At 50.8% G+C, this 22,603-nt stretch overlaps 10 protein-coding genes across 10 annotated transcripts; 7 read left to right on the forward strand and 3 right to left on the reverse strand.

The window, feature by feature from the left end:
• Positions 1 to 45: 45 nt before the first annotated feature.
• On the reverse strand, positions 46 to 1,647 carry Malapachy_3392 (wd40 repeat-like protein; the record flags this gene model as incomplete). The annotated part of the gene is made up of 4 exons (XM_018137863.1): positions 46 to 580; positions 611 to 947; positions 978 to 1,580; positions 1,608 to 1,647. The coding sequence occupies 4 exons, from the start codon at positions 1,645 to 1,647 to the stop codon at positions 46 to 48; spliced, it is 1,515 nt and encodes a 504-aa protein (XP_017993912.1).
• Positions 1,648 to 1,799: 152 nt separating this feature from the next.
• Malapachy_3388 (phenylalanyl-trna synthetase alpha chain) lies at positions 1,800 to 3,416 on the forward strand (the record flags this gene model as incomplete). Its single annotated transcript, XM_018137859.1, has 1 exon — positions 1,800 to 3,416. The coding sequence occupies one exon, from the start codon at positions 1,800 to 1,802 to the stop codon at positions 3,414 to 3,416; it is 1,617 nt and encodes a 538-aa protein (XP_017993952.1).
• Positions 3,417 to 3,644: 228 nt separating this feature from the next.
• Positions 3,645 to 5,915, forward strand: Malapachy_3387 (mitochondrial intermediate peptidase; the record flags this gene model as incomplete). Its single annotated transcript, XM_018137858.1, has 1 exon — positions 3,645 to 5,915. One exon carries the CDS (start codon positions 3,645 to 3,647, stop codon positions 5,913 to 5,915), a length of 2,271 nt encoding a protein of 756 aa, XP_017993957.1.
• A 114-nt stretch (positions 5,916 to 6,029) lies between these two features.
• Positions 6,030 to 6,786, forward strand: Malapachy_3390 (thioredoxin-like protein; the record flags this gene model as incomplete). Its single annotated transcript, XM_018137861.1, has 3 exons — positions 6,030 to 6,041; positions 6,069 to 6,273; positions 6,302 to 6,786. 3 exons carry the CDS (start codon positions 6,030 to 6,032, stop codon positions 6,784 to 6,786), a joined length of 702 nt encoding a protein of 233 aa, XP_017993910.1.
• A 6,797-nt stretch (positions 6,787 to 13,583) lies between these two features.
• Malapachy_3408 (putative secretory lipase (family lip)) lies at positions 13,584 to 14,951 on the forward strand (the record flags this gene model as incomplete). The annotated part of the gene is made up of 1 exon (XM_018137878.1): positions 13,584 to 14,951. The coding sequence occupies one exon, from the start codon at positions 13,584 to 13,586 to the stop codon at positions 14,949 to 14,951; it is 1,368 nt and encodes a 455-aa protein (XP_017993793.1).
• Positions 14,952 to 15,506: 555 nt separating this feature from the next.
• Positions 15,507 to 16,880, forward strand: Malapachy_3407 (putative secretory lipase (family lip); the record flags this gene model as incomplete). Its single annotated transcript, XM_018137877.1, has 1 exon — positions 15,507 to 16,880. One exon carries the CDS (start codon positions 15,507 to 15,509, stop codon positions 16,878 to 16,880), a length of 1,374 nt encoding a protein of 457 aa, XP_017993798.1.
• A 969-nt stretch (positions 16,881 to 17,849) lies between these two features.
• On the forward strand, positions 17,850 to 18,161 carry Malapachy_3413 (triacylglycerol lipase; the record flags this gene model as incomplete). The annotated part of the gene is made up of 1 exon (XM_018137883.1): positions 17,850 to 18,161. One exon carries the CDS (start codon positions 17,850 to 17,852, stop codon positions 18,159 to 18,161), a length of 312 nt encoding a protein of 103 aa, XP_017993858.1.
• Positions 18,162 to 18,528: 367 nt separating this feature from the next.
• On the forward strand, positions 18,529 to 20,454 carry Malapachy_3404 (hypothetical protein; the record flags this gene model as incomplete). The annotated part of the gene is made up of 1 exon (XM_018137874.1): positions 18,529 to 20,454. One exon carries the CDS (start codon positions 18,529 to 18,531, stop codon positions 20,452 to 20,454), a length of 1,926 nt encoding a protein of 641 aa, XP_017993795.1.
• Positions 20,455 to 20,595: 141 nt separating this feature from the next.
• Malapachy_3425 (putative secretory lipase (family 3)) lies at positions 20,596 to 20,946 on the reverse strand (the record flags this gene model as incomplete). The annotated part of the gene is made up of 2 exons (XM_018137895.1): positions 20,596 to 20,875; positions 20,903 to 20,946. 2 exons carry the CDS (start codon positions 20,944 to 20,946, stop codon positions 20,596 to 20,598), a joined length of 324 nt encoding a protein of 107 aa, XP_017993706.1.
• A 703-nt stretch (positions 20,947 to 21,649) lies between these two features.
• Positions 21,650 to 22,603, reverse strand: Malapachy_3397 (gpr fun34 family protein; the record flags this gene model as incomplete). Its single annotated transcript, XM_018137868.1, has 1 exon — positions 21,650 to 22,603. The coding sequence occupies one exon, from the start codon at positions 22,601 to 22,603 to the stop codon at positions 21,650 to 21,652; it is 954 nt and encodes a 317-aa protein (XP_017993909.1).

Here is a 22,603-nt window from a genome sequence, read left to right on the forward strand (position 1 = left end):
GGATTGTACAATAGCTGAAAAAGGACAAGTATGTGGAACAAAATACTACAGTGCGCCCCATAGCTTAAACGTGCGAGCCCATTCGCCACTGGCGAGGTACTGGCCATCCGCACTGATATCGACGCTCATTACTTTGCCAGCGTCGCCACTGAGCGACTTGACAAGCTGCCAATCATCGGCACTCCAAAGCTTGACATATCCATCGTACCCGGCTGTAGCAAAGTACGTGCCAGAGCGGCGCAGTGTCGGCGTCGGCGTCGACGTCGGCTGCACGTCCACATCCATTGAGACATCCTCCTGGGCATCCTCCTGCCACCAAGGCACAGGCCTACGTGGACGTTCATCCGCCGCCTGGAAGAACCGCACATCCGCTACCGAGCTCCTGTGCGCGGGAATGGTATATAGGCTGCTGAGCGTTCGTAGGTCCCAAACGCGCACCGTATCGTCGCCTGAGGCGGAGAGCACTTGGTAGCCATTCGGCGCAAACGCCATGGACAGAATTTCGCGGGCATGCCCATCTAGGACCATGGCTGTGCGTCCCGTACGTGTATCCCACACACGACCAATCGCATCCAATCCGCTGCATGTAAGCCACAAGCCAAAGACATACCCTGACGCCAAAAGAGCACCGTCGTTTTGGAAATCCACCGCATACACTTCGCGGCTATGGCCTTCTTGCAAAAGGAGCTCTGTGCCACGTTCCACATCCCACATACGCCATGTCCCATCAAACGAGGCACTTGCTAGATACCGTCCCATGGGATGGAACGCAATACGACACACACGTGCCTCGTGGCCTTGAAGACGCTGCAAAGGCTGCTCCGATCCCAGCGACCAAGTACAAATAAGCCCGTCGCCCGCGCCGGTAGCCAGGTTCACACTCTCTTTCGACTGCGAGAGTGTCGCTTGTGGGTGCCATGCCAGGCCAGCTACGCGATCCTCATGAGCTGCGAGTAAGTCACGACACGTATACATACCATGCAAAGTACGGATCGCCTTGGCATTCGGCATAGACCAGAGCGCCGCTGCCCCGGACCAACTGCCCGTCGCAAGCATCGACGAGTCAGGCGAGTAGCGCACCATGGAAATGGGCCGCGACCCCGCTACTTGTGCACCGAGCGATTGGTACGTCTTCAAAGGCTCCAGAACGGCTTTGCGCATGGCGGCCACATCCTGCAAAGGCACCTGCGCCTCCCATCGCTGCTGTGCCGTACGTGCTTTGGCACGCGACAGTGAAAAAGCCGCAATATGACGACGCGCTAGTAAGAGATCGTCGGACCCCTCGGTATAAAACTCTTCCTCGTCATCGTCGTCCTGGTCGTCCTGCGCACCCTGCGTAGGCGCATGGGAGAGATTCACAGCATGTTTCCCATGCCGTGCAATCAGGACCTGAAGTAGACGTGCACGTCGATCCGGCTCACGCTCACCAAAAAGCGTAACTGGCTCGCCATAATGACGAAGACGTTCACGTACCTGCACGTCCGACGTAGGCACAGGCACTTTGGCAGCCAGCTTCCGCTGCTCGAGCATCGCATGCAGAGCTGCATCGCCCGAGCTCATAGGCGCAGGCCCTTGCGCGTCTATGGTCAGTGTCCTGTCGTACGTACCCAGCTCATCGAGCGTAATGCCATGCTCCTCCGCCGCCATCCCAAGCAAGCGAGGCACGAAGAGCGCGGTCGCGCACCGTCGTGCGCCGTCCTGAGGAGTGCGGTCACGTGATAGTCGTGCGCCGTAGGTGCGCAACGGAGGGTGCGCCAGCCGCCAGTCAGCTCCGGACGAGTTTCTTGCAACGACGAAGAATGGCCACGGAGCAGCTCACGGCGGAGCAAGTGCTGGCGCACGTCGATCAGGCGGGTGGTACGATTGATGACTCACGTACACTCTCGCCCGTGCAGCCCCTGACGCTGGAGGAGCAACTCCAGCGTATTGAGAGCAGCACGAGCGACGAGCAAGACAAGCAGGCGTTGCAGGAAGAAGAAGCGGCGCACAAAGCTGCTTCAGCGTGGCAGTTATCGCTGCAGGGTATTCTACTCTCGCTACAGAGCAAGGAGATGGTCCAGTTCACAAGCATTGAGAAGCAGCCCGTCTATCTCACACTCGATGGCCGTCAGACGGTGCGTCTTGGCTCGCCAGAGTACCGTCTATGGTCGCTGCTTCCATCGTCCGGTGAGGGTGTGGCCCAGGCTGAGCTGGAGTCGTCCCTCGGTAAGGATACGTTCAAGCTCGCGCAGGCGCGCGCGTTCCGCAACAAAATGGCTCGCCGACTGCCTGACGGCACATTCGCACGTTCGGAGGCGTCGCTGACGGAGCCTATCCAGGATGATGCTAAGACGGAGCTTTTGGAGATTGCAAAGACGGGTACGCTGAGTGGTGAGGGGGCCGACAAGAAGTTGGCGGAGCTGAAAAAGCGCAAGATGATTGCGCAGCGCAAACTTCTCTACTTTAGCGTTACCAAGGGCCCTCAATTCGCCCTTCAGGTTCAAAAGCTCGAGACAGATCTGACAGCAGAAATGCTTGCGTCCGGCTCGTGGAAGAAGGCTGCTTTCAAAAAGTACAACTTTGATGCCGAGGGTGTGTTGCCGCCTGCAGGTGCGCTGCATCCGTTGCTCAAGGTGCGTGAAGAGTTCCGTCACATTTTCTTCGACATGGGTTTTACGGAGATGCCTACCAATCGGTTTGTGGACTCCAGTTTCTGGTGCTTCGACTCCATCTTTGTACCGCAGCAGCATCCAGCGCGTGACGTGCAAGATACGTTCTTCGTGGCCGACCCGCCCGCTGCCAAAGAGGTGCCGGAAGACTACCTGAAGCGTGTGGTCGAAGTGCACGAAAATGGTGCATATGGCTCGATTGGCTACCGCTACCCCTTCAGCCGCAGCGTGACGGAGAAACTGGTGCTCCGTACTCATACCACAGCTGTGTCGTCGGCTATGCTGCACCAAATTGCGAACCAGCCGGATGGCTTCAAGCCCGCGAAGCTGTTCTCCATCGACCGCGTATTCCGTAATGAAGCTGTGGATGCGACACACTTGGCCGAGTTCCACCAGGTTGAGGGCGTAGTAGCTGACTACGGTATTACCTTGGGTGACTTGATTGGCTTTATGCAAGTCTTCTTCTCCAAAATGGGGGTGAAGAATCTGCGCTTCAAGCCCGCATACAACCCGTACACGGAGCCCAGTCTGGAAATTTTCTCGTACCACGAAGGCCTGAAGAAGTGGGTCGAGATCGGCAATAGTGGTATGTTCCGTCCGGAAATGCTTCGTCCCATGGGCCTACCAGAGGGCGTAAATGTCCTCGGTTGGGGCCTGAGTCTCGAGCGTCCAACCATGATCCGATATGGTGTCAAGGATATCCGTCATCTTGTTGGCCACAAGGTGCCTCTGGAGAGTGTCGAAAAGGCGCCGGCGGTCCGTTTCTAAAGCAGAGAAGAGACATGTCCACTATAGACGGCATGTGCATAATGACATAGCGTCCATTTTTTCTTTCTTCTAGGCCACGCGAGCGAATAGATCAGGGTGTGACACAGCCTCCACTACGTCGTCGTCATGCTTCGACGATGGGATGGCCGATGGGCCGCAGGGCACCTTGTAAGGGCCTTACGGTCTACTGCGCCTGCGCGCATTGTGATACCTGCTCGTCACGTACACATGGCACGCTCGGATGCAGCGGCTACCGCCGCGTTGCAGGCCGGTGTTGCGCCTCAGATCGAGCGTGATCATACGATTCTACGAGAAATCCTCGATGCACCTCCGAAGCCTACAGCGTCAGGCACACCAACGGGCTTGTTCCAGATTGATCATCTACGTGAGCCACAGGATTTCCTGCGCCTTGCAGAGCGAACATTGATCCGGTGCCAGTTGCTCGTGGAGCGAATTGCTCGTGTCGCTTCACCCGACGCGGAGATGGCGGAAGTCGTTCGTGTAGTCCAAAATCTGGACCGGCTGAGTGATATGCTCTGTGGTGTCATCGATATGGCCGAGCTGGTACGCCATGCACACCCTGAGCCTGTATGGTCCGAAGCAGCCAATGGTGCCTACGAGTATCTTTGCAACTACATGAATGTGCTCAATACGCATACTGGACTTTACGAGGCCCTGCGCCGTGCTATGAAAGACGAGAGTGTATGGCGACAGCTTTCGGAAGAAGCACAAGCTGTGGCGCTCATCTTCCTGCGTGATTTTGAAAAGTCTGGCATTCACCTCCCGCCGCAAGAACGCGATCGCTTTGTGCAGCTAAGCGATGAAATCATGGTGTTGGGCCACACATTCCTGCAAAACATGTCACATGGTACCGATGAGGCGCCTACGCAGTTTCCCATGGAGCTTTTGGAAGGCCTGGATACCTCTGTACTTAAAACGCATTCCCAAGGCTTTTTCCACCGTGCGTCCTCTCTTACAGTGGTGCCTGGCAGTTGGGAATTGCACTACATTAGCAAGCATGCTCCTGATGTGCGTGCGCGTCGCTTAGCGTATGAAATTTCATACACGGGGCGCACTACGCCTATTGAAGTCCTGGAACGATTGCTGCGTACCCGTTACGAGTTGGCGAAGCTCACGGGCAAGCGTAGTTTTGCCGATATGGCGCTGGTCGACAAGATGGCTGGCTCACCTGAACATGCCGAAGGGTTCCTTCGTTTGGTGGCAGACGCACAGCGGCCTGCTGCTGAGCGTATGGTGGGAGAACTGTCGAAGTTGAAGCAGCAGGCAGAAGGTACGGCTCCGTTGGAGGTATGGGATCGTGAGTACTATGCCGACCAGTATCTGCAGCTCCATCGGCCTGTGCGCCCTATGCCTCTATCGCCCTACTTGTCGCTGGGCTCGGTATTTACTGGTCTCTCTCGCTTGTTTTACCTGCTGTATGGCATCCATTTCCGCGCTGCTGAGCCGCAGCCAGGCGAAGTGTGGCGATCTGACGTGGTCAAACTCGATGTGGTCGATGAGACGGAAGGCGGTGTGATCGGTACAATTTACTGCGACCTGTTTTCACGTCCCGGCAAGCCGCCTAGCGCGGCACATTACACGGTGCGCTGCTCCCGCCGCATTGATTGGGATGATACTCAGCGCGACGTGACGCTCGGTGCTCGTCCCGATTTCCCACGAGATGTGGACATGTCACACTTGCTAGGCGTGCAGGGGACCACGGGCCGTGGTCGTGAAGGCCAGTTCCAGCTCCCGATTGTCGTATTGATGACAGACTTTGCTGCGCCGACGATGGGTCATGATGGCGCAAGTCTCTTGCGCTGGCACGATGTTGAGACGCTCTTCCATGAGATGGGGCATGCAATTCACTCCATGATTGGACGTACAGAATATCACAATGTCTCAGGTACACGTTGTGCGACGGACTTTGTGGAGCTGCCGTCGATTCTGATGGAGCACTTTGTGTCGGATCCCCGCATTGTGCAGTTGACAGCTCACCATTACAAGAGCGGCGCTGCCTTGCCGTACCAGCACTTGCAGGCACACCTGGAGACACAGCGACATCTTGACGCGTTGGATGCGCATCAGCAAATTATGCTAGCGACGATGGATCAACGCTACCACTCTGCGCGAGCTGGCGACCCTTCGTTCTCTACCTCGTTGGAGTTGGAGCTGCTGCAGCGTCAAATGGGTCTGTTCCCGCCTGTGCCTAACTCGACATGGCAAGGCCAGTTTGGTCACTTATTTGGCTACGGTGCTACGTACTACAGCTACCTATTCGACCGCGCCATTGCGGCTCGTGTATGGCAGAAAGTCTTTTCAGCAGAGCCACTGTCGCGCGAAGCTGGTGAGCAGTTCAAACAAGTCCTACGCCGTGGTGGCGGCAAGGATCCATGGACGATGCTTTCACGCCTTCTAAACGACGAGCAGATCGCACCAGGTGATGCTCAGGCCATGGAAACCATTGGTCGGTGGGGCTTGGGCGAAGAGGCTGAGTAAAGACGTATATAGCCTTCGACGGGCCGCCGGGACATCGTGAATTCTCCTGCCCCTCCACGTGAAAGTAGGACAGAAAAGCGTGGCGCAGGGACTGAGAACTCTACCCCATCCACGATGATCATTGTGGTAGGTAGGAGCGATAGCTTACGGCAGCACCATTTGAACAATTCTCGCTCACAGCGTATTCTTTGGCTCTTGGAGGAGTTGGAGATTCCTTATGAGATTAAGCACTACAAGCGCCGTGCAGACCAGCTGGCGCCGAAGGAGCTCAAGGAAGTTCACCCATTGGGCAAGAGCCCTGTGATTACCGACACGAGCCGTGGTAACAAGGTGATTGCCGAGAGTGGCGCCATCATTAGTGCGTGTTTACATGACTAACGCAGCAGACTACATCATCAAGTACTACGGCCAGGGTCGCGGCCTGCCCAGCAAGGAGCACGAAGATGACAATGATTTCTGGGTGCAGTTTAGTGAGGCCTCGCTTATGCCGACACTTGTCCAGAAGTTTGTTATGATGATTGTGCCGACGCAAGCGCCCTTCTTTGTGCGTCCTATCGTGAGCATCATTACGGGTCAGGTGCAAGCGCGCATGACCGATCCTGACCTGAAGGCCAAGACCAAGTTCACGGCTGACTACCTCGAAAAGCAATCGACTGATGGCCGTGCGTGGTTCGCAGGCGGCGACAAGGATGGCAACCCGACGGCGGCTGACTACCAGATGCTCTTCCCTGTTGAGGCACTCACGACCGGCCGCCTGGATCCAGCCAACATCCCAGACTCGCTGAAGAACTGGGTGGACATGGTCCACAAACGCCCTGCGTACATCCGCGCCTACGAGAAGGGCGGTCCGTACGACTATGCCAAGCTGTAAACAAAGATTGGCACATCGTAGACTATTTTCAATATACACGCCATATTCGGTCCCCTTGTCGTACCGTGAGCGTCTCTACAAGTGTGTATAGGATGACCGTGGACCTGCACTGCCGTGGGACTTGCATAGCTCGAATTTCATGGAGCAGTTCAGATCTCCGTGTTTCTCCGCCACATGGCCCATTTTTCCAATGGATCCACTTGAACGCTCTCGAACTTCAGACATGCACGCGGACATAACGCGCTGCTTTTTAATATAAAAATAAAGAGGTAATGAAAGGCTTTCTTGCCCCATCTCTTCGCATTTCGTGTTGTTTGGAGTGTCTGATGGCCAGCCATACTACGAGATTTTGACATGGATTCCACCAGTACTAGCACACCAGCACCTACCAAAGAAAAGCCAGGTCACTCAGCACCACAGACCAGCCAGGATAATGATGACGATAAATTCTCAGCTTTTCGACCCAGCATTAAAGCTTTGATTGTCTTTTTCGCCGCTCTGGCGGGCTTTATGAGCCCCTTCGGTGTGAACATTTACGTTCCTGCTCTGCCGGAGATGTCTGAAGCTCTTCATATTAGCAATGCGCAAACTCTAATTTCCGTGACTACGTATATGATTTTCCAGGGCATTGCCCCATCCGTTTGGGCGCCTCTGTCGGACGTGTATGGACGACGACCCATTATCATTCTCACTATGGTTGTCTTCTTAGCTGCGAATCTTGGCCTTTCGTTTGCTAACGTATATTGGGCTTTGCTCGTTTTGCGTATGGTACAAGCTTGCGGTGCAAGTAGCGCCATTGCGATCGGTGCTGGCTCCATCAGCGACGTGTCTCGATTTAAGGAGCGAGGCAGGTACATGAGCTATTTTCAGTCAGGGGCGTTGTTGGGTCCTTGTATTGGCCCCATTGTTGGCGGCCTATTAGCGCACCGTTGGGATTGGCATGCCGTCTTTTTCTTTCTCTCCGCCCTAGGTGGCGTATTGCTGGTGTTCTTCATCCTGTTTTTACCTGAATCGCTTCGTGCCCTCGTAGGAGATGGTTCACAAGTACCCGTTAGTATCTGGCGCAGCATCATCCCATACCGTGCGTTGGTCTCTTCAAGTGACGTGGAAAATGGCACTGGTACGCCAGAAAAGATGAATATGCCACCTCAGATCAAGCTGTCTTCGCTCGGCATCGAAAAACCGTGGCTCATGCTTCTACGAAAGGAGGTAGCACTAATTGTAACGTGCTATGCCTTCCCCTTTACCGTATTTTCAGTGGCTACGGCTACCTTCTCGCCAACACTGGCCACAAACTATGGATACAATGAGATCGTTATTGGGTTGTGCTACTTACCTCTAGGAGCCGGTTTTGCTACTGGCAGTGTAATTGGTGGCAGCATTGTCGACAAGGAGTATGCCTACCACAAAAAGAAGTATGGCTCAGAGATGAACTTGTTTAAAGCACGTATCGGAACGACGCCATACTTCCTCGTATTCTTTCTTTTGACGACACTTGCTTTTGAATGGCTACTTGATCAAAAAGTGCACATTGCTGCACCTCTCATTATCATATTCTTCTCTTCCGCATCATCGATGGTGTTCTTCACAGCCATCAACTCATTGCTGGTGGATGTAAACTTGTCTCGAGCCGCTTCGGTCGTAGCGTCTCTGAATATTGGACGTTGCCTGCTAGGTGCTATATTTACAGCATTTGCTCAGTATGTCATTGATGCCATTGGAAATGGATGGACTTTCACTATTTTCACATTGGTGGCCCTGGTCATTTCCCTTCCCATCATGGCGCTTCTAAGAGCGTATGGCCCAGTATGGCTTGCAAAAGTGGACAAAGCCTACAATTCATGAACATGTATTTTAAAGAAAATGTAACCATAAATGATGTAGTAAATGGATTCACTTGTATTCTATGATTTAAGTTATGGTCCACGATATCGTTGGGTCTGCTGACCGTTTTTATTGTCTTGATGTACGGCCTCCCTCATGGCACGTCATTCACTTTCAGCCTTTGGCCAAGTGAGGCATGTGATTTTTAGCGTCAGCTAAAATTGGGTGAATTTTGGGTTACAAGCGGTGGTTGAGTACGCCGCAATGTCTTACGACAAAGACGCCCACAATTTTTCGCGCCAATCATCTTTGAAGAGATTTGGTCTTCCCAGTCATTTTTTGTCACTGATTCACTTTACCGTTCTCCTTGCCCGCTTCATACTTAGTACCACAAGAGATGTTTCTAGCCGAGTGAAGCAATCTAGGAATGAACAGCGATAAAGAAACGTCACGAGGTGCATCGACTACTGAGCCCAAGCAATTGATGACAGGCATCAACCAAGATGAAACGAAGTATTCTGCCTTTCGTCCAGGCATAAAAATCCTGATTGTGGTATTTTCTGCCGTGACTGGCTTCTTAAGTCCATTTAGCATCAACATTTATGTTCCATCATTGCCTTCTATTTCCCGTGAACTTCATATTACGGGCGGTCAAACATTAGCATCTGTTACTACCTACCAGTTATTTCAAGGAATTTCACCATCGTTATGGGCGCCACTATCGGATGTGTATGGTCGCAGGCCTGTTTTAATAATTACCCTTCTTGTATATCTAGCAGCCAATCTAGGCCTCTCTTTTGCCAACGTATACTGGGCTTTGCTCGTTTTGCGCATGGTACAAGCTTGCGGTGCCAGCAGCTCCATTGCGATTGGAGCTGGGTCCATCAGCGATGTATCTCGCTTTAAGGAGCGTGGCAGGTATATGAGTTACTTTCAAGCTGGTGCTTTGCTAGGTCCTTGTATTGGCCCTATCATCGGTGGCCTTATTGCACATCAGTGGAATTGGCATGCAGTGTTTTTCTTCCTGACTGCCTTTGGAGGAATCCTCTTGATATTACTAGTCCTGTTTCTGCCGGAATCGTTGCGTGCCCTTGTTGGTGATGGCTCGCGGGAAGCCATTGCAATTTGGCGCTGCGTGTTCCCTCATCCTATATTGGTACCGAGGCATGATGACGAAGTCGGTATTAGGGAGAAACAGCGTATGCATCTACCACCTCATCTTCATTGGCGCACATTAGGCATCGAGAAACCATGGCTCATGTTTTTGCGCAAGGAAGTGGCTCTTCTTGTCACTTGTTACTCTTTCCCCTTTACAGTTTACTCAGTGGCTTCAGCGACGCTCTCGCCTCTCCTAGCGCGCAACTATGGCTACAATGAAATTGTCATTGGCCTGTGCTATCTTCCTTTGGGTGCGGGTTACGTCCTAGGTTCGATCATAGGTGGTCGGATTATCGACCGGCGCTATGCTTATTATAAGAAAAAGTATGGCACAGAAATGAATCTATTCAAGGCACGCTTGGGAATCACACACTACTTTCTCACCTTTTTTATGCTATCCATGTTGACTTTTGAATGGCTACTTGACCGAAAAGTGCATATTGCTGCACCCATGATTATCAGCTTCTTCTCGACAGCGTCATCTACCCTTTTCTTTACATCCATCAACTCACTGTTGGTTGACATAAATTTATCACGCGCTGCCTCTGTCGTAGCGTCCCTCAACATTGGACGATGCGTCTTGGGTGCCGTGTTTACTGCCTTTGTACAGTACGTCATTGATGCGATTGGAAATGGATGGACTTTTACGATTTTTACCCTTGTATCCCTCGCCATATCTCTCCCCATCACCCTCTTGTTGCCCATGCACGGCCCACGATGGCTCGCAGAAAGGGAAAAATGATTAATATTATGATGCAACTATGTACAATACCATGAATATAACAATACACCTACACAGACACAGACGTTTTCGACTCTTCTTGCACATCATCGGACATGGAGTCGTGGGGTGTGGAAGAGGCAGGGCAATGATCATAGACTTCCTCACGCTGCTTCTTGGCCAAAGCGTCTAGCCTATACACCCGAGGGAACAAAATAACGGACAAAACCACGACGATACAGTGACCTATGCCCAGCAGCAAAAAGGGGGCTCCTTTCATCCATGTATCAAAGAGAACCCCGCCGACTTTGGAAACGATAATAATTCCCACAGATCCAATAAATGAAAACATGCCGGATACCGTGCCACGTCGTTTTTTGGGGACGACGTCGCCATTTAGATGAGCCATACCACAAATAATCATACCATACTGGCCAGCGGCCAGTAAAATAATAAAGCCTTGTGAATAACTCGATGTTGGATCAATTGAAAAGGAAAAGGGAAAGCAGCCAGCAGCCCCTACGAGTCCCGCTAGGATGAGGCCAACTGGGCGTGGTAGAAATTCACTAACAAGCGCAAATAGAGGGATCGTAGCCAGGGCCACAGCTTGACTAATGCCTGTGAGAACGCCAGATTGCCCCAATGCCTGATAACAGGGGGTTCCCACCGTGCAATCGCCCCTGTCAATGTAGTACTGCGTAAGCCATAAGGAAATGAAATTGGAGATGATAATTTCATCTGCTCGTGCAAAAAAGCTGGAAGCATAGCCAAGTATGACACGGGGGTCTCTCATCATCTTGACACCCTCCCATAGACAGAGGTGAATTAGAGGCAGTCGGTACATCCCTGCCCGAGGTAGGAAGAACCAAAGGACAATCCCCAAAAAGATCGTAGCGCCGCCAATGATCCCAAAGGCTTGGTACAGTGATTCTTGCGGATGCTCCACATCAGAGGAAAGTTGCGATGGTACACGGAACAGCTCAAATGCGGCAAAGAGAGGTCCGAGGCCAGAACATGCGCCAACGATGCCAGCTACCAGTCCGCCTTGGCCATAGGACACGTCAATCATTATAGCTACCATCATCGTGGTACATCCAGCCGATCCAATAGAGAATACGAGTTTCATGAGCAAGAGGTCCGGGTATACGTTCTTAGCATAAGGGTATAAAATTACTGGAAGACCCATGATACAGATCGAGATGCAATATATGGTCCGCTTCTCGGCCCAGTCAGAAGTAATACCCCATACAATGACGAACACAATTGCCGTAATCTCGCCGTAGAGTGCCAAATTGCCAGTAATATTGCCAGTGTCATCGTACAGACTCAATATCGATGTCAAAACAAACGACTGGGCAGCTGCAAGATATACAATGACTGCCATCACCACAAATATAGCAACCATGTAGGCGAAAAACTGGATTGGATGAACATGAGCAGCAAGGGGTATGACCCATAAAAAACGCCTAGGCGCATCTGCGCCATGGGTAAGGTAATGCTTGAGTTTGTGTAGCTTTGTTTCCCATCGACGCATAGCTCAGGAAGCACTGAAACAGCCGTCTTCCAAGGTCATTTTCCTTTTTCTTAAAGATACCATGGTGATCAGATCAAATCTATCATTTATCAGGTTAATTTAAAACCGCGTGCAATCTTGACAGAAATATACATCATCAGTATGATTAATCAGATACATCGCTTGTGCATGTGGAGGATGAAAAGTCACTGTCAAGCTATTGGACTGGACCATGAAAAGTTGGGACTGACGATTGTTATATATAGAGGTACCGATCCCTGCATATTGCCTTCAATATCATGCTTGTAACACGTACTTTAGCTATCCTAGCCACTGCTGGTCTTGTTGCTGCCGAATGTGATGTCAAGTTCCCTGAGATTAATGAGCCCCAATGCATTAAAGACTGCAACGAGCAAGCCGGTCAGAGTCTGTGGCCCGACTGGACAAACGATCCCAAGTCGCCCAACTTTATGAAGTCGTTGTCATATATGTGTGTTCGTGGTACTCCACAGTATATTGATTTTATGACCAAGGGTGGCCAATGCATGACAAAATGTAGCGGACCTGATCAGAGTGCCTTTGCTAAAAACTACGGGAGGATTTGTGGATTCTACGATGCGTACGAAAAGAACAATGACTGCAAAAACGGAAATGGAAGTGCTGTGGCAGCTGGACAAGCTTCAAATTCATCAGCAAACAGCGAGAGCACCAAACCATCTTCCACGTCCGCATCGTCTCAGGCTAACTCTACCGCTTCGGAAGAAGATCAAGAACCGGCTAATCAAAGTGCAACAAATGATGCATCGCACGTGTCATCTGGATGCTTTGTCTACATGGCAGGTGTGGCTATGACCCTGACTTTACTTTTGTAGACCTAGCCTTGGTGGTAGTAGTAATCACAGAGTCCCCATAATAGATTGGATCGTCACTGTTCTGGCGCACTGCCTCCTATTATCATCACATCAAAGAGTTCTGGTCTGTCATTTCCATGCCATTCTCACTTTTTTTTCTTATGCCCGAACAACTCCGTTAAATCCTGCGGTCATCGCAGTAGTGTTCCACAAAACTTGCCCATGAACACAACAACATGGAGCACCTTACACACTTCATGCATAGTTTTCTGGTGCTCATGCGAGGTATACCCTTTATTCCTACACGAAGGGCCGGCGTAATTTTGCAGCGCTTCTATATCGAGAATCGTACAAGCGACAAAACGCGCACGTTACCAAGGCTTTCAGAATGAATAATCTTAGTTTTGCTTGTATTGCGCCTAGTCATATCATTTAAAGGCAAAGTTTACGCTTTGCGAAACAAAAAGGAGCGAGCTGAGCGAAATTACCCAACGACTTTACAGCAAAGTTTACGAGGGAACAAGCAAAGTTCATACTCTGCTTCGAAAGTGGAGGGACAAATGAATCCAGCCATGTCATTGGTCCTACGCGTCCACATTGAAACTCTGTCTAGTGCCTGTATGAGAGGAACACCGTGCTTCCATTGTATCAAGTTACGGGATGAAACGTATAAGAAGAGCAAAATTTCGACAACCAAGGATCCTCAAACACTAGTTCTTTTTCAACTCAGATGCGCTTCTGGCTCCTGGCCCTGCTACCTCTGGTGCTTGCCTTCCAAGTGTGGGCACTTGCGGCTCGCGATGACTTCCCTACCCCTGACAAGGATCCTTTCTACAAGCCTCCAAAAGGCTGGGAGAGCAAGCCTTTGGGTACTATTCTTCGCTCACGCAAGATCGAACCTAAGGGTCTGTTTGATCTCAAGGTGAAGGAGGCTTGGCAGATTCTCTACCGTACGTCGTACGTCACTGAAGATCAGCCGACAACGACGGTGACAACGGTGCTTGTGCCTTTTAACGCTGCCGATGACAAACTCTTGACGTTCGGTTACTTTGAGGATGCCAACGGTCCTCAGTGCGCTCCTAGCAACGGTTTCCGCAATGGTATTTCGGATGACGCCGCCTCGCTGGCCAACCTTGCCCTGCTTCTACCGTACCTGCAAGCTGGTTACATCGTGACTGTGCCCGACAAGGAGGGTGATATTGGTGCCTTTGGTTCGGGTCGTGTGGAGGGTCAGCAGACACTCGATGGTATTCGTGCTACACTCAAGTTTGACAAGCTTGGTCTCTCAAAGAATACCAAAGTAGCTGCCTGGGGCTACTCGGGCGGTGCCATCCAGATAGGTTGGGCCGCTTCGCTTAAGCCCGTGTACGCGCCAGAGCTCCCGATGGTCGGTTGGTACTATGGTGGCACGCCGGCGAGCATTCGCTCACTTGTGTCGAAGCTGAACGAGTCGCTCTTCTCCGGTTTCCTTATCTCGGGTGTGACAGGTATCATGGACACCTACCCCGAGCTGAAGAAGTACATCAAAGAAAAGTCGACGCAGGAGGCACTGGATGCGTTTGACTTTGCTCGTTCGCACTGCAGCAGCGATGTGAACTTGCGCTACATGTTCCAGAACTTCAACTCGGACAAGTACTCGAAGGTGGGTGGCCAATACCTCAAGGCCCCCGTGGTTGAGAAGATCATGGACGAACTGGAGATGGGTTCTCGCTCTGAAGAAACACCCACTGAGCCTGTTATGATGAGCCACGGCAAGTCGGATGAGATCGCTCCTTTCAAGTCGGCTTACCAGGCATACGAGAACTGGTGCAGCAACGGTGCCAATATCCATTTCACGAAGTACACCAACCTGCTGGCCGCTCATCTGGTCACTGCTATCACCGACATTACTTCGTCGTTCAGCTTCATTAAGGACCGCCTGGATGGTAAGCCTGCGCAGTCGTATTGTTCGGTTACGGAGCGTGACGACATCATTCTAGACACGGATGCGCTGGGTCAAGAATTCAAGCACGTTTTGGAGATTATTGCTGGTGTCCTCAGCGACAAGGTCGGTCCGGGTGACAAGATCCTTCAGGACCATTTGAAGAACGGTAACTAAGTGCCAGGTTGTGCACCTAGGGGGACTGGCGCACCTTATTGGGGGCATACGTTGTCATCTTGGTAGTTATGGTTATACTGGAATTTGAGTATGTTGTTGTAATACTGTCGTGCCCACAAGATATTCTCTGCCGTGTCAGAGAATATCTTGTGCATGCACATGCGTACGCTTTGCACAGCCCTGAAGGAGCGTTTCCTTGTCGCTTTCTTATTGTCTTGACTTAAGCGGGCACAACTGGCTTTTTTGTCGATCACGCTCTTCTTTAGAATCTGCCTTCATGGCAAACAGCAAATCGCCATGATGTTCGCAGTCGTGCAGGTTATTTTCAAACAGCGGAGACGCGACGTAAATACAACCCCACTCATCAGATGGACCATATCACTCCTTCACTTTTTTTTTGGGGGACATACGCGTTTACTGATTGGGCCGATGAAAGAGCAACACTTGTGAAGACCTGGCTGTTATGTTAATCGGCAATCATGCCTAGAAGAACACATCACGGAAAAAAGACGCAATGAAGGGATTGACACAGTAGGGGTTTTTCCCCACAACACCATGCGTTTCTGGTCTCTAGCACCTTTCCTTCTTGTCAGTGCGTACCAGGTTCTTGCCGTCGTGGTTCGTCGCGATCTTCCCTTCCCCGATGAGGACCCATTCTACCAGCCGCCAAGTGGTTGGGAGAACGAAAAGCTCGGTACAATTCTGCGGACGCGCCAGATCGACCCGAAGGCCATTTTTGACCTGGATGTGAAGGAGGCCTGGCAACTTCTCTACCGTACGTCGTACAAATCGGATGATGAGCCTACCACGACTGTCACAACGATTGTGATTCCACACAACGCTAAGCAGGACAAACTGGTCGTTTATGGTGACTTTGTGGATGCTAATGGTCCTCAGTGTGCTCCTAGCTATGGCTTCCGTGATGGTGCGGGCGAAGATCTCGGTTTCCTGGCTAATGTTGCGCTGATGATGCCCTACCTGCAGGGTGGTTACATTGTCACTGTGCCCGACAAGCAGGGCAAGATCAACGCTTTTGCTTCTGGTCGCGTTGAGGGTCACCAGACTCTTGATGGTATCCGTGCTACGTTGAACTTTGACAAGTTGAACCTCACTGACAGTGTGAAGGTGGCTGGCTGGGGTTACTCGGGTGGTGCTATCCAGATTGGTTGGGCTGCGTCGCTGCAACCAAGCTATGCACCGGAGCTTCCGATGGTCGGTTGGTACTATGGCGGTACCCCTGTGAGCATTCCCGAGCTAGTGAATACTATTAACGAAACAGTATTCTCCGGCTTCTTGGTGGGTGGTATCACTGGTCTAGCCGACTCTTACCCTGACCTCAAGGACTTCATTGACAAGTTCGGTACGAAAGAAAGCAAGGATGCGATGAACTTTGCTCGTACACACTGCATGTTCGATATTGTGCTCAAATACCCCTTCCAGAACTTTGCCTCGAAGAAGTATGCGACCATCGACAAGAACTTCCTTCAGGTGAAGGTGTTCCAGGACGTGTTAACTTCGTTGATCATGGGCCGCAGTTCGGATGAGACTCCTCGTGTGCCTGTCATGATGTCGCATGGTAAGGCCGACGAGATTGCGCCGTACGACTCTGCTTACCAGGCTTTTAAGAATTGGTGTGATTACGGTGCTAACATCCACTTTAGGTCGTATTCGAGTGGTCTGGCCGCCCACGTTATCACAGCCATTTCGGATATCACCGAGTCGTACAAGTGGATTGTTGATCGTCTGAATGGCAAGAAGATGGCATCAGGCTGCACTGAGTCGAGCACGAACGATGTTATCCTTGACACCAAGGCACTTGGCCCGAACTTTGAGCACTTGCTTGGCATTATTGGCGGTGTGCTGGATGGCTATATTGGCCCAGGCGACAAAATCCTTCAGAGAAAGATTGCTGATGGCAACTTGCCCTAAGGTTCATTCTTTTTAGTAGTTGGATGCGAGCCCATATTTTTGTTGAACAAGCATAAGTAAATTGACTACATGGAAAGCGTAGAGAGAAGTGCTTTGGGTTCATGCGGAAGATGGCAACGGTGCGCCCTTGTCATTCACCCCACATGGGCATGCGGCCAAACGCAGCGGCATTAGTGGGTCTCATACGTGATGTGGGGTACTAGTTCTTTGACGAAATCGTGGGATAGTAGCATGATAATCGGCTGGATGATCCTATATGATCGCCAAACCAGGAAAGAGAGGGGCCGGGATTGCTTGACGTGAGCGGATCGTGCATTTTTTCCGTATCAGCAAATAGTAAATGCAGCTCTGAAAAGAAAACGAATTGAAGATTGGGGTAGTGCGATCAAATGAACCACGTTGATATTGAAATACGAATGCAGATTTTTTTATTATTGGCTCACGCTAAAATTAAAATCAACACTTGTGGAGATACATGCAAAGTTCATCCTCCAGTGAGATACGTATGGAAGGTTAAGGGAGGAGCCGCCTATAATAGGCCCGTCCAAATGGGGTTCGATACGTTGTGCATATCTGGTTATTTGCTCTTTTCCTACTGGGCTATGCCTACCAAGCCTACGCGATTGCTGTGCGTATAGATCTACTGTTGCCTGATCAGAACCCATTTTATCAGTAATGGATGGGAAAGCAAGGTACTCGGCTCGATCCTACGCACTCGCCAAATCGATTCGAAGGCATTCTTTAATCTAGACGTAAAGGAGGCCTGGCAAATTCTCATCGCACGTCGTACAAATGGGAGGATGAGCCTATAACGAGAGTCGCGACTATTATTATCCCCACAACGCCCAATGAGACAAGCTTATTGTATATGGTGATTTCGTTGATGCAAATGGTCCGCCATGTGCCCCTAGCTATGGATTCCGTAAGGGAACTTCTTAAGATCCAGATTTCGCTGCAAACTTCGCTATGATGTTGCCTTACCTGCAAGGTGGTTACATTGTGACTGTGCCTGATAAGCAAGGCAAGGAACACGCCTTTGCTTCAGGTTTGATTGAAGGCCATCACACCCCGGATGGTGTTTGTGGAGCGCTAAAATTTGATAAGCCTACTTTCTCGGACAATGCCAAAGTAATTGGCCGGGGTTATTCGAGCGGGCCTAGTCAAATAGGTCGGGCCTCGCAGCTCTTAGCTGGCTATACGCCAGAGCTTCCGATGGTCGTTGGTACTATGGTAGCACGCCTGCAAGTAAAATGGCAAACTGGCTTCTTTGGGCTGTCATGAATCTCTCTCTAGTTTCGGTGTGCGTAATGGCCCTAACGATAGGGTCGTAGAGGATACCAATGTATACTGATGAAGTACGATCGCATTTATGTATGACACAAGAGCTTCATACGTACATCAAAGAGGTCGCTGGGCTGACTGCATAGACTCGTGTATATGGAAAAGGAAGTAGGTAGAACTCTATCCAAGCATTTTGCATAGTGTATGCACCGCCTAGATGGCCGATGCTTGGCTAGCCGGCCAAGCTGTTCGTGCCAAGACCTGTGGGATGCCAAGGGCACGTGCTCCTACCGATTGTGGCGAGACCCCTAAGTCCATTGACGACCTAAAATATCTAGGCAGGCGCATGTTGTCCCGTCCGGCCAGGATGCAGACAGACGACATACTCTCAAAAGCCATCCCTATTGATGTGAGCGAGTACGACTCGCCGCGCGAACTTACACTGCAACGCGCAGCTGATCGGGTTAGCTTTAAGCTACCTGCACAGATTATCAAGGATCACTTGGTGCTTATGCGTGCCTTTTATGAGCTCCGAAACTGTGTTGAGCGGAGAAGCGATATAGAGGAGCTTCCCAGGTATACGGAGAAAGCATGTGATGTGAAACCTCTGCAACCGCGCCAGGAGAAAGAAGACAAGCCTCATTGGGTCGCGTTTTTGCATCGTGCAGTATATCGCTTTGAGCTGTACCTGAATCTACTATTTCAGCTACCTGAAGTGCAGGACCATCCGCTGCATTACTCTCAACTCGATTTACCACATAAGCATATAATGAGCACCAAGCTGCACAAGACCAAGACGTTCAATGTCCCTAGCAACTGCCTTCCGCCTTTGGACGTCGCTTTGGTATGGCATGCATACCGCCTGAACCCGTCGCGTATATACGAGGATGCCTATCGCGACCCATCGCGTGCTGCGCTGGCCTTGTTTGAGTTCCCTTTGGAGCAGCTCGTGCCTACTATTGATGACAGGACGTGGCAAATTGATGCGCCATCCTCAGCCTCTACGTGGGAGCAAATGACAGATTTTCCTTTCAATCCGCTTGTACATGATCCATCATCTCTCACGGATGGAAACATGGAAGAAATTCTTATATCGTGCCCACGTTGTTCTGACCAGAATTTGTCGTCATGGGAGACCCTGGGTCGGCCTGGATGGAAGACCAAATGTCCGCACTGCGGGTTTGAATTTGGACGAAATGAGCTTCTTGGCCGACGTTTCCTTTCAGACGTGACCAAGTGGTGTGAGGGTGGGAATGATAGCTCTGGCTTCCGACTTCGCGGAGGTGTGATATCCGCTCAGAATTCCTTCTTTATTCGATTTGATCCTTATGCGCCAATTCTGTATCCGCTGTTCGAAAACCATCGTGAAGTGGATCTGGTCAGGCATGGACAAGCGGGGACGCGGCGACTTTCTCTCTCAGCTAAGGAGATGCAAGGGCGGCGGCCTATGCAAGACCGCCAGATCCCAGAGAAGTTTGGCGAGGCGCATGGGTTTGATATTGAGCGAATGATGAGCGCCATCTGTGAGGTAAGCCGTGCGTATCCGCAGCCCAAAGGCGTCAAAACGACCGTTTTGAAATGTACGAATCTACTCCAGCGGTATTACATGGACAGTCATCCTCTAAGTGGAGCCAGCCTGGATTTGGCTGCTTCCATCCAGCGGCAATTCCGCTTTTTGGAGGATGCCTATGCCTTGGGCTGGTTAGATGATCCAGACTCGGCGCAAATCCCTCTGTCGATTCATCGTTATCGTGAATGGCTTGTCTTGATTCCCTACAGCAAAGGCATGCTTGCACCGACGTTGGATATTGACTTGGTATGGCATTCTCATATGCTAAGTTCAGATTATATGTGGGATATGCGATTTTCTTTAGAACTCTTTTTGGACCATACAGACAAGGTGGACGAACGGACCATGGCTAAGGCTGTGAAGGATACTGAGGACATATGGGAACAGGCTTATGGCCGCTCTTTCCTTACGGGTAGCAAGACCCATCGGGGTGGAATGCTACATCGTTTCAAACAGAAACTTGCCACGTACAAATCGGACTCAACAGACGAGGAGACGGAGCCTGAAATGAAGGTAAGTCGCGTACAAGAAGTGCAGTTGGTACCGCCTGAGACTTTCCATGAGTTGCCTCTGGAGAAACGTGCGTTTTATGAATCTACAGCTCTTCCTCCTATCGGCAGAGCATCATGCGTTGCGGGTGTCGTACCCATTGGTCCATTCATTACAAACTACAAGAACTACGATCCGGGCTCGTACAACGTGAGAGGCGCTTTTACCATGTAACAACCTTAACCAAACCATTTTTTTTTAATGATTTCTTGTATTTTTACTTGTTCATTTCGACACATTGACCGTACCACATAACATACACTATACAATCCTTTTCCATCTTGGCCCACGACGGTAGGGCAACGGCCGCTCTTGTCACGCGTAGAAGGCCCAATGTGTTGACTTAGGCGGGTTCATCCAGATCTGGCCAGAGGGGTGCTGCAAATCTAGTTCACGCGGCGGCATATGTGGCACCCAATCATGTCCATTGACAACGTAGTACACCTTGTTGTACAAGCGTTTATCCACGTCGTCTGCAAATACAGGATTGCCTATGCGAGGCAGTCCGAAGTCCATGACTCGATCCATGCTCTTTTCCAAACGATACCGGTAATCCATGGCTACCAAGATGCCCAGGGCTGCGCCAAGGGCATACCTGTCAGTGATGCATATCTCGTTAAACGTCTGCATAGCAAATTGCACATGATGCCATGTATCCTCTGTCATATCCAAGTTAATGTCCTGGAATCCATTCGCAACCCGAGCATCTGCACTGATGTATTCTGCCGCGATTTCTTGGGCTTTACTAGGAAAATGCCTGCATCATGAATACTCGAGCGGATATCAGATGTGATGCCTTGAAATAATACGGTCACACCAAGAGTGGGAGAATGAAACACAATGACTCGTTGCAGCATTGTGCCATCACCCTTGATCCATACAGTAGCGTCTCCCACCTTGTTCCATTCGTATTTTCCACGCAGTAGGTTTGGAACGAGAGGCCAGCGGCGAGTGACAAGGTGTGCTATTCAAGGGGTAGAAGCTCAGAGGGGGTGGTCGTGGAAGGTCCAACGCGCGAGACATCTACAGGCGGTGCCCTGACAACCCGAAAGGCTAGCACAATGCTATAGGCTGCGCGTAGCAGTTTCATTTGGAAAGCACAGTTGCAGGCCTCTTGGCTGTGTCAGGCTATTTAGCATGTTATTGACATGACATGTGCATGTGTAACTTTGCTTACCTTACCCCCTACCACAAGTAAATATCAGTTGGTGGGTTAACGAATAAGCATTTTGGTATGGCGCTACATTGCAAAACACTCCCTTTGTCACATGTCATTCGTATGAAGGGGGATATATACTTCATATTAGAAACTATCCGTACCGTTACTTAGGAAACCAACGTAAAGGGGTAGCCAATTGAACAACTTTCTTTAAACCGCGTCCTCGCCGATCTTCTTGTCGGCTTTTACCTTACGAGCGTTAGGACTCCAAGGGAAGTAGATCGCAGGCACAACCAAGAATGTGTTGCTGTCGTTGGCAATACCAGCGTATGCATTGTACCATGCAGCAAAGGCTGTCAAAACACCAAAGGCACCACCTGCCCTGAGAAGACCAGTGTGAGGGGCACCTCCGCTGTGGCGCAAGTAAGCACAGCCGAGCAAAAGGAATGTGAGATCAAGCAGGAAGAACAGTAGGAAGAACATGACGGTCGACTTGAGTGTGCACAGGAGAAGAAGGAAAGTGAAGATAAACCAGCTAAAGAGATAAAGACCCAAGTTGTTAAGAACACCGGCTTCGCCATCTTCCGCCTTCAACTGCTCCATGACATGGAAACCGCCTGGTGTCAAAATAATAGCGAATGAGACCCAGAAGCCACCGTACGACGTAAGCGCAGTAGCACCGAACGTGTTACCCACAGCCATCTCCCACATACCAGCGCAAATCTGCACGAAACCACCATAAGCAAAACCAAGGCTAATAATAATCGCCGAACTCGTAAGATCCAGAGTACCCAAGTTGATGAGAGATAAAACAAACGTGGTGAGGGCGAAAGCACTCAGACCAAGCGGGGCAGGGTTGGCAAGCTTGCGCTCCTCGACGCTTTTGAACAAACCAGGCTGCATCTCACCGCCGAATGGCCGGTGCATGCCTTCGCCATTAGCCGGGTAAAGGTGGGACAGGGGGCCATAGCCAAAACGCGCAGCATTCAGAGCAGCGTCACGCTCGTCGTGTGTCATGTGCGATGTGACACGCGCAAGCTCCGTGTTGTAGAAGTGAGACTGCGCGTCACTGTTGCTCCGCATCTCTGTCTGCTTCACATTGTCGTGAAAGTTGATATTGCCCACAGGGGGAGGAAACTGCGTAGTTGTCTCCGTTTCAGCCAT

Source organism: Malassezia pachydermatis, assembly GCF_001278385.1.
Source record: "Malassezia pachydermatis strain CBS 1879 chromosome Unknown scaffold1, whole genome shotgun sequence".
Classification (NCBI taxonomy): Eukaryota; Fungi; Basidiomycota; class Malasseziomycetes; order Malasseziales; family Malasseziaceae; genus Malassezia; species Malassezia pachydermatis.